This window comes from Mustela nigripes, chromosome 6 (assembly GCF_022355385.1).
Source record: "Mustela nigripes isolate SB6536 chromosome 6, MUSNIG.SB6536, whole genome shotgun sequence".
NCBI classification, from domain to species: Eukaryota; Metazoa; Chordata; class Mammalia; order Carnivora; family Mustelidae; genus Mustela; species Mustela nigripes.
Window position 1 is genome coordinate 3,297,753 of NC_081562.1, and position 10,115 is coordinate 3,307,867.

Sequence of the window (10,115 nt, forward strand, 5' to 3'; positions counted from 1 at the left end):
ACCAGAAACATCAAGGGGAAGAAAATGGTTTACCTTGTTGTGTGATGAGTGACAGGGTCAAGACCCACAGGCAAGAGAGCCACCCCTGCCCCGGTGCTGGTTCTCTGAATGTTAGGAATGTTCAATGGCTCAGCAGTGCTCCCTTCCCATGTCCTGCACAATGCACACCCCTACATTCTGAAGTGTCTCCACCTTTGGACTCTACTCCTGAGTTTTAGGATTCAGGGCATGTCTGCAACATGGGAGCCCAGGGCCGATTTCCCTCTAGAGTGATACTCATTGTTCGTGGAGCCCATAGATGTTTAGAGTAGTAGAGACCTGGTGTTGGGTAGGGAGCTCTAAAGGGTCCCCACTCTACTTCCCTAGGGTAGAGCATTTTCATTCTGCAACTGTGTCCCTCGGGGCTAGGTGTCAGGAGTTTGTGGGTTCCTCAGTTGCTCTTGGGGATCCCCTTGCAGAGCAGAGCATGGAAACGCCTCTCAGCCCGCTGCCTTCTCCACACCCCCAGCCCACCCCCCACCCATCCAGCTGGGCCAGGGGTGGAGGGACTTTGTGCCGAGATCAGGATCCGTCTTTTTGCTTTTGATTCTCGGGCTGGGATCTGAGGGTCGGAAGACTGAGCTTCCCATCTACTCCTGAGGGCTACTGCTAGTTAATGCTGTGAAATGTAATAGCTTTTTCCGGCCAGTAGACATGAATTTTGTTCAACAACAAAAAGGGTGTGTGTATGTGTGTGTGTGTTTGTGGGGAGGAGTGGGTTCACACCGATAGATAATAAGTGTTCTGTATATTGACTGTAAGAATTTGTGCATCCAGGTGTTGGGCTTTGGGCAATTTACAGCATGGTGGAATACTACAAAATAATAAAGAAAATGTGGTTCATTGTGTAAGAGCAATATGGCTCGCAACTCTTACAGTTCTGCTCAGAAGCATGTTCACTTATGTAGATGCCACTTTAAGCTTTATCGGAATTAAATGTGAGATAGCTCCTGTGAGACTTGCTGTGATTTTTGCGTGAGGGGTGTATGTACAGGTGGATCCTGCCTTCCCCATGGAGAGCCAGTGAAGGCGGACAACTCAAGCAGCTGGGAACAACTTTGTCCCAAAATGTGAGATTTCTCCTGTGAGACTTGCCATGATTTCTGTGTGAGGGGTGTATGTAAAAATGGATCCTGCCTTCCCCATAGAGAGCCAGTGAAGGGGTCAACCCAAGCAGCTGGGAACAACTTTGTCCCAAGCCCTTGTTACTCACTCAGTGGCCCTGTGGTCCTGAGCTGTGCTGGAATGTCTCACAGACACGCACATGTGCTTTCCATGCCACTCACACAAGAGTGCCTGAAGGTCAGATTTGGATTTTCTTTTCTTTTTTAGGATGTTATTGAGTTGAAAGAGAGAGAGAGAGAAGGGACAGAGGGAGAAGCAGAATCCCCGTTGAGCACGGAGCAGGAAGCAGGCCTAGATCCCAGGATGGATCATGACCTGAGTGGAAGACAGAGATTAACTCACTGAGCCACCCACATGTCCTTCTCTTTTTATCTGTAAACATGTGGTTTCTTGGGAAACCATTTAAAAAATATTTTGAGGGGGCACCTGGGTGGCTCAGTGGATTAAAAAATATTTTGAGATACCGCCCATCCTTTGGATTGGTTTTCTTCTTATATTACAAATGGTAGAGAGCTCCAATTCAAAATTAACTTTATTTTCTACCAAAGAGAGTGATTTGCTCTTTCAGTATTTCCCGTAGCTCTCGTAGTCCATCTTCTAACTTGTGTAGCCTGTCTTAGGGCTTGAACAGTATTCTAGAGACAAGGTCATGTATCTGAGTGGTTACCGGTCGTACATGAAAAGCTTCATCCAGATGGTCCATCTGTGGGCAGACACAGCAAATAAAGTCCGCAGTTTATAATCGTGGCTGTGATCCAAGGAATGCTCTTGCTGGAAACACCCAGAGGTCCTATCTGCTAGTAAGAAAATCTGAGTGTTTCCTCAGCGCTCCCCGTGGTTCACGTCCCGGAATTGGTGTTATTCCCAGAAATGTCTTGTATCTTCCTTAATTCTCAATTGCCCAAAGGAAGAAGGCCCAGCCCCAGGCCTGGTGGCTTCAGGGGTCGCACAGTGCTTGCATACCTAGCAGCAGAGGGGCCTGGAGACGGGCACGTTGGGGAGGCACGAGGGAAGAGCGGGTCTGAGGCTGGGGCATGGGACCCCGTGGGCCCGAGGGCCCTACGGAAGCTGAAGCTGGGCAGGCTCCGGAGGGCCGGGTCGTTGGGGCTCAGATCGCCACCGGCATCCCTGGCCACACTTGGGGTAGCTCATGGACATGTCCGACGTGCGCACTGCTTTACCGTGTCCACGGGGAAGAACAGGGCTCCCTTTGATCCTGTCTTGGCTGCTGCCTGGGGTGGACACTGACAGTCTTGACCGTGGCGCTCGCCCAGGCCTGGGGTCCGGGACTCACATTTTAAAGGGGGTGTGGGGACAGGGAGTTAGGGATCTGGGTTCAGGCGCTCCCGTCCAGGCAAGTGTGTAGCGAGAGGACGCTGGACGCGCTGCGGCCGCCTGGATTCTTCGAGGGCGGGTGGAAAATCCAAGAAGCATCGGAGAGCCTCAGAACGGTCACCAGCGTCGGTCCAGGGGCACGGCTCAGTCAGGAGGAGGGCGTGACCTTCCCTTTCCGACCCAGAGCAGCAGAGGTGGAAGTTCTCCAGAAAGCCCCGGGGCGGGCTGGGGGCGGGCTGGGGGCGGGCTCGCGCCTGCGCCGTACGTAGCCGCCGGGAGGCGGAGTCGCGCAGGCGCCGCGGGTCGTGCGCCGCGTCGTTCCCGGCGGCGCTTCCAGCTGGCGTTGCGGGGCGGTGTTGCCCGCGGTTGGGCGGTAGATGCGGAGGAGCCCAGGTTGCCAAGGTCCTGCAGCAGCCCGGGAGGTGCGCGGCCGTCCGGCGAACTGAGGCTCCGGTGGAGGTCGCGGGTGACACCGCGGTGGGACAGGGCCGCTGCCGGCCAGAAGCCCCGGGAGAGCGCGAGGGAGAGCGGCGGAGCCCGGAGCGGGCCCAGGGGCCGGCCTGCGCGTGCGCGCTCGCGGCCGGAAGCCCCGCTGTCGCCGGGGTGGAGCCGGAGAGCGGCGGGCCGTGGGGCCGCCAGGCCCGGCCCCGAACGTCGTGAGCGCCCGGCGCGGCCCGGCGCTTCGCGGACGGCGGCCCGGCGCGCGGCGGGGGCGCGCTCGCACAGACGCGCTCGCTGACCTCGGCCTCCTCAGAGCGTCCCCGCCCGAGACGCCGCCGCAGGCCGCTTCCGGCTCGGGCCGTGCGCAGCGCCGCGGCGGGAGCGAAAGCGCGGCGGGGCCCGTCGGCCGCGCGGAGGCGCGAGAGGAGCCGCCCGGGCTGTCGCGGCGAGCGAGCGGCGGCGGCCGCGGTCGGGCCCGCTGGTTCGAGGCCCCGGCCGGCCCGGCCTCGGCGCCGCTGCGGTGGGAGTCGGCCGCGCCCGCCGCGCCCTTGACGGGCCCGGTGTGCGCGGGGCGCCGTCGGCCCGCGGGTCGGAGCTGGCCGTCTCCGGAGCCCGCAGATGGAGGCGGAGGCGGGGCGCCGCGCCGCGGGCGTGTTCTCGTGCGGGCTCTGCGCGCTGACCGCTCCCTACAGCTACGTGGGCTCGGCGCCCCCCGACGCCCGCGCCGTCGTGTGAGTCCCGCTTCCCGCGCGCTGGGCCGGCCTTGGGGGGGCGGGGCGCCCGGTGTGGCGCTGGCTGCGGTGTCGCGTCGTCGCCCCACCGCGCCTGGGCTCTGGACGCGGCAGGCGTGACCTGCCGAGGCGCGGGGCAAGGCTCCTCCAGAAGCTCCGGGCCCGTGGTCCGCGCCCCGCGCGGGGAGCAGCACGTGCTGCGGCGGCCGGCGGGGAGCGTCGTGCTTCCGGCCGGGGCGGGGTCCGCCGCGGCCTCTTCCGTGGGGCCGGGCCGGGTCGCCGCTCGTCCGCTCCCTCGCGGACCTCGTCAGTGGGGAGCCTTGCTGCCCTCTCGCTCTGAGGCGCCTGGCCCTGGTCCCGCTGCCCGTGGATCTGCCCGGAGTCAGCCTGGCGCCAGCCGCTGCGTGCTGGGGCTTGGTCTTGACCTCGGACCTGCCCTCCTGGGAGGCCGCGCCGTGGGGCGGGCGGCCAGCGCGCTGCCCACCCCGCGCGCCGCTGCCACGGGCCTGGTGGCAGGCGCCAAGGCTGGCTTCCGGGCGGCTTCCTCTGCTGACCCGGACCGGGTGTCCTCGCAGACGCTGTGCGCCTCCGCCGTGCGGGTGCGGCCGGCGCCGCGGGCAGCGACTAAGGCGCCCGGTTCTCCGTGCGTGCGCCAGGGCCCCGAGAGCGGAGCCGGAGGCGGCGCTCCCTGCGCGCGCCCCAGCGGTGGAGAGGGCTCGGGGCCCTGCGCTGCCGCCGCCGGCCTGCCCGCCGCCAGGAGCGGCTCCCCACGCTGCGGCTGCGGCTCGGGTTCCAGCCCGCCCCCCGCGGCTGGCCTTTCTGCTCCCTCTCGGGGGCACGGGGGGACTGGCCCTCCGCTCGTGACCCCCCCAGGGGTGCGGGCTCTGGGGAGGTCCATTCCGTGCCGCTGCCGGGCTTCCCTCGGCAGAGGTGCGGCGGGTCTGACCCCGGCGCCCGCACTGTCCCGCAGCCTCCTGGAGGAGAGTTACGTCATGAAGGACCCGTTCGCCTCAGACAAGCACAGGTTCCTGGTGCTCGGCTCCAAGTGCAGTGTGTGCAGCCGGCTGGTGTGCGTGGGCCCGGTGGGTACGCGGTGTGGGCTGCGGGGCTGCGGCTGCCTCTCCTTCCCTCCCCCCCTCTCCCCGGGGCTGGGACCCGCCCTTGATCGTGGGAAAGGTGACGGGTGAGCCTTCCCCGAGGACAGTGTGAGCGTCAGCCTCCCCTTGTGGCCGTGATCCTGGGCGCCCTGCCCCGTCGTGGTGGGAGCGGGGGTTCTTGGAGGCCAGCTGGCCCGGCTCATGATGGAGCAGTCCTGCGGCCAGCGAGGTGCGCAGACAGGCAGAGGGGTGGGCGGGAGCTGCGCGGCCGGTCTCGGTGTTGGCTAAGCAGTGGCTGCTGACGCTTCTCCCTCTCCCAGCCATGCCAGTGGCCATTGTGCTTCTCTCCTTGGGAGGGTGACCTTCTTCCTACTTGTCCAGAGGAAGGAACTGTGCTTACGTGAGCAGTTGTTGTGGGTCAGGGCCTGTGCTTGGGGCCCGTTTTCCCAGGGCAGATTCCTTCGGTCCTGCCCCAAACCCTTCTGTGCAAGGCAGCATTGCTCCCGTCTCATCGGTGGGGACGCGGAGGTTCGATTGGCCAAGTAGGCCCAGGACACCAGGGTCGTGAGCCTCTCATTGGACAGCCCAGGGGCGGGTGGAGGCGGAGCCCTGGGGCTGAGTGCTGTGGCCCCTGTAACCCGGGTGACAGGCCGGGGTGGTCCCTGGGCACTCGGCTGGGGGGCAGAGTGTGGACAAGGCTGCTGCCTCACAGACCAGGCTGAAACACCCGCCTCTGTCCCTGAAGGGTCGGGGGGATGCGATTTGATGGGGAGAGACGAAGCCTTGGCAAGGCAGAGGCCTGCATGTTCCAGGACACGGGGTGGCATGTGAGGACTCAGCCGGAGAGAAGCAGCTGGGAAATGAAGACTGGAAAGGGGAGTTGGGCCGGTGTGGGTGAAGCCTTGAACGCCACACTCACACATTTGGGCTGCACTTGGTGAGCGGAGGAGAGGGTGCCCTGTGTGGTATCCGAGGTCCCCTGTGTTCTTGGAACAAGTGCTTGGTTGGTGGCGAAGTCCCCTCTCTCACGTGGGAACAGCTTTCCTCTGAGTACTACAGGGAGAACAGCCTTGTCTTAGCTGAGGCACACCCTGAGCTGCTGCAGCAAAGAGACCCCCAAAGTACGTGGCTTGGCTAAGACAGTCTTCACTTACTTTTCGTATGTGTAAGCGTCCAGAGCAGGTGCCACTGCCATTCTCACAGCACAGCACAGCCAGTTGCAGAAGGGGCCGGGAAGGCAGTCTTTGGACGGGGCCCTGGGCGGTGAATCCTAGGGGTTGCGTGGCAGAGGGTGGGTGCAGGGGACAGTGGCCGCGGTTGGACAGATCCAGCCTCCGGCCCAGACCAGCCGCTCGCTGGTGGCCGTTTTGGTCTGTGGAGCTGCGCCCAGCACCGGTGGGCACCAAGCACCTGTCGCACTGCTGGGATAACCAGGAGAGGGAAGGATCTAGGATCTCTGACAGGTTAGGTGTGGCCCGGGTTCCATCTTCTCATTGTTTCCACGTCACCTGTGGTGGAGCACGGTAGTCCCCAGAGAGTGTCTGCGCCATCCAGGCCCTCCCACCTGGGTTGACCCAGGCCTGCTTGCCTTGTTCTTCCCCACATCTTCACCAGTCTCACAGGGTGATTCCCACATGCTCAGGACCCCCCCCCACCCCCCACTGCTTGCAGGGGCTGGTGGGGACGCCTTGCCTGCTTCCTCCTCCCTGGAGGCCTTCCATTGTCTCTTTTAGTCTTAGGTGATGACCGCATTCTTGGAGGTGGCTGGCTAGTCCCCGGGCCCTGCTCTCCCTCCTGCGTTCTGGCCTTGGCCGCCACCTCCCTGATACAGCTGCCCCTGCCCTGCGCCCCCTGCCCCCAATACGTGGTGAAGGACTGGCCTCTGGGAGAAGTCGCACACCCCCCCGCTCTGTGGTACTTAGTCCCTGTCCTTCCCCTGTCCTCTTTCAGGAATGCAGTTTATTCTACTCCAAGAGGTTTTGCCTGCCCTGTGTCCAGGAGAACATGGACGCCTTCCCTCAGGAAATCCGGCAAGACTTGGAGAAAAGGAGAGCTCCATCAAAGAGGCCAGTCAGCCAGCCTGGCTCTCGGACATGAGTGCGCCGGATGCCGGGTTGGCAAGAGCACCTTGCACAGAGCTCTGGGGCTGAGCTGGGAGCCGCCGTGCCCAGCCTTGTTCTGGGACAGGCAGGAGCAGTGTGTGCAACTGGAGTGAGCTGGGGCCCAGCCTGCCCCAGGAAGGTGACTGGGAGACGCAGAGAAGGCACTCAAAAGGCAGACCTTGGACCAGACATCCCGCAGACCCAACCCCATACAGAGCCCTCTCCAAGCTGAGACTGCAGGGCAGGAACTGAGGAATGGTTCAGAACTGGCACAATGGGAGGCCAGGGCTAGGCCTGCTGGCCCTTTGGCTCTCCTCCCAGACCTGAGGGCTCTAGGCCTTCCCGCAGGGTCATCCCCTGGCTCCTGCTTACAGGCGACAGACCTGGAGGGGCCTTTATGCCCTTCGCATGATTTCGTCAGATCCAGGAGCTGCCTCCAGGTAACATGCTGCTCCGCCTGGCCCCGAGCACACTGGAGTGAAGGGACAAAGCCCACTGCCCTGGTCCAGTATGGGGAGGCCCTCTGGTCACGCTGGGGGGTTGTGCTGTCTGTGCTCATGCAGAGGCGGAACAGCTGGATGGGGACTCTTGCTTTCTCCGTCCAAGGAAGTGAGTGGTCACGCAGGGAAGACCTCACTCAGTGGGATGGTTCACAGCGAAGTGGCCTGTGGGAAGGTGCCTGAGCTGTGGGGGAGCGGCAGATGCAACCGGGGGTCCGGGGGCAGTGGAGTTTTACTTCACATCCTCGTGGTGCTTGGAAAACGTTTTAAATCTTGACCATGCGTTAGATCCGTAATTAAAAACCCAGAGAGCCAGTTAATGTTTTGAAAAGTAATCCTTCCCCAGATACATTTGCGAGGCAGATGTTCTCCTTGGCGCTCCAGACCTGGCGTGGGTCGGGGGCCGGGGTGTTGCCACATGAAGCCTCTTCTGTCCTGTCTGTCCCGCAGGCTCTGGCTCCGGCCCCAGGCCCAGGCCCAGTCCAAGGCAGAGCAGTGCCTCCCCTGCCTTCCCTTCACACACACAGAGGCTCACGACTTGAGGTGCCGGCTTGCCCTTCTCCACAGGGAACTCCGCACAGCTCTGCAGGCTCCTGTAGCGGCCCCAGGGCACTCGTCCCTCCACGGGCACCCCTGCCCCGTGGCCCCCACCTTCGCCATGGGGAACACACTAAAGGGTGCGTTTGGCTCTGCCGGTTCTCAGAGGGCCGGAGCTGTTCTATCTTCGCCCCTGTTCTATCTTTAACTACCTGAAGGCCCGCTGACACTGTCCTGGGGGATGCCAGACAGTGGGTTTGAGAAGAGAATGAATAAAGAGCTTTTATTGGCTGATGGGTGCACTGGGTTTTATTTTCAGATGCTTCCCCTGCGTCACATTACTTGAGACGAATGGCTGTCATCCTGGGGCCACACTGTCCTAGGTCTGTTCTGTGCGCCAGAGGATAAAAGGACTAGAGGTGAAGACCCATGGGGGAGTGGGGTGCGGGCTGCTCTGGGCTGAGGGCAGATGCTATAGCCGGGGACTTTCAAACTAAACATTCATCTCATGACATCACTCAGAACTCACCAACAAATTTTAAAAAATAGTTTTATTTTTAAAAACCATTAAGGCAACGCTGTACCCTGAAATTAAATCCTTACATTCATCAGTCTTACAGTAGGACATTCCAAACCTGTACATTCCCATAAATTCAGTATATAAATCAGCATACGTGATCAGTCCAATCTCCTAGCAGGAAACAGAATAAGACTGAAGATTTTTTTAAAAATTAAAAAGTTACAGTCATTTTCTAATTGCTTGGAACTGCTATTGGTTAATGTGACTTGGAAGATTCCATTTGCTCTTCTGTGCACACCCCTGCTCCCTGAGGCCCTGGATGCCCTCTCCGCCAAGACCCAGAGAGGCCCCCAGAACCTGCTCTAAAAGATCTCCCTTGGAACTGCTCCTGTTAATACGAAGACAAGGGGTCTACCAGCCCCTGAAGACTTGGAGAGTATAAAGTACCAAAGAATGGTAACGATAAACACACCAAGAAACCAAGATCAGTCTTGCTTTGGAAATCTGTACCCATCTAATGTTCTGACGTGTTAGTCAGTTGCTCTCAGCACCACGGCCCTGTGGACATCAAGAAGTTCTGCTGAGATACTGAGAATGACCCAGGGGGACTCACGGGGTCTGTGGTTTCTATTATATGCTTTAGGCTGGGCCATCCGGGTGTTGCCAAAGAACCAGTAGTGCAAATATCCCATTCGGAGATTTTGGATTGCCCGAGTACTTTGGTAATAACCCACAGGTAGTAGTAATTCCCTGAAGAGCAGACTGCAACCCACGCCCAGGAATAGTTCAGGTCTTCATCAGGATACTGCTGGGGGCAGTAAGTGACTCTGGACCTGGGTCTCTGGCCCCCTTGCCGGGAGAGACAGTGAGGACAGACTCGCTTGTGCTTGCATGTGGGCATGATGAGGGGAACAGATTTATACAGGGAAATAAACTGCATGGCTTGGGAGAGACAAAAAGCTGTGTGTGTGTGCGCGCTCGTATGTCAGTTATATTCCAGCATCCTTTGTGTTTCTGGTAGGTTCCAAGAGCTAGGCTACTAAGAGTATATGTCAACTAATACTGATTTCAAAAGAATCCAAGTCTTTGTTACTAGATGCATGATTATAAGTAAAATATTTATACTAAACTTTTACTTAAACCTGAATCCTAGTATTTAAGATAAAGCCACAAATAGTACTATGTACCATACAGTGTAGGAAAAATAGTGCTCAAACGCAAATACTGTGACCTTACTGGAAAGGGTACTGAGTGGCATTCATCTATTGTGAGGTAATTTTAAAATTTTTTATTAGTTTGTTTTTAGGCCTGAAAAAAAGGCAGACTGTACTTTTTAAGAGAAGATAGTTTCCAAAAGTGAATGATTTTACTTTGGAAAGATTGGTCACTCGCTTATCTTCAAGGCCTGAAGCTTGACCTCCCTGCCCTGAGAAGGCCATGCTGAGGCTGGAGGACCCCTCCAGGCCCAGAGCCCTCCCCTCGGGGCTCACCTGGGTGGGTGGCTCACGGAGGGGGGCGGGTCCCTGTGCTGGTCTGCACAATGCTGCAGTCTGTTGAATTAACGAATTAAGGAAGTTTGGATGTTGGGTGTGGGGAGAAGGGTACGGGAGGAGGAGGCTAGTATATTCCCTTCTCTGGAGAAGCACTTGGGGAAGTTCTTCACACCTGACCTGAACTAGAAAACAAAT

At 59.4% G+C, this 10,115-nt stretch overlaps 1 protein-coding gene across 1 annotated transcript; it reads left to right on the plus strand.

The window, feature by feature from the left end:
• Nucleotides 1-3,477: 3,477 nt before the first annotated feature.
• CDPF1 (cysteine rich DPF motif domain containing 1) lies at nt 3,478-8,198 on the plus strand. The gene is made up of 4 exons (XM_059401779.1): nt 3,478-3,671; nt 4,642-4,753; nt 6,719-7,310; nt 7,821-8,198. The coding sequence occupies exons 1-3, from the start codon at nt 3,559-3,561 to the stop codon at nt 6,863-6,865; spliced, it is 372 nt and encodes a 123-aa protein (XP_059257762.1). The 5' UTR covers nt 3,478-3,558; the 3' UTR covers nt 6,866-7,310; nt 7,821-8,198.
• Nucleotides 8,199-10,115: the final 1,917 nt, after the last annotated feature.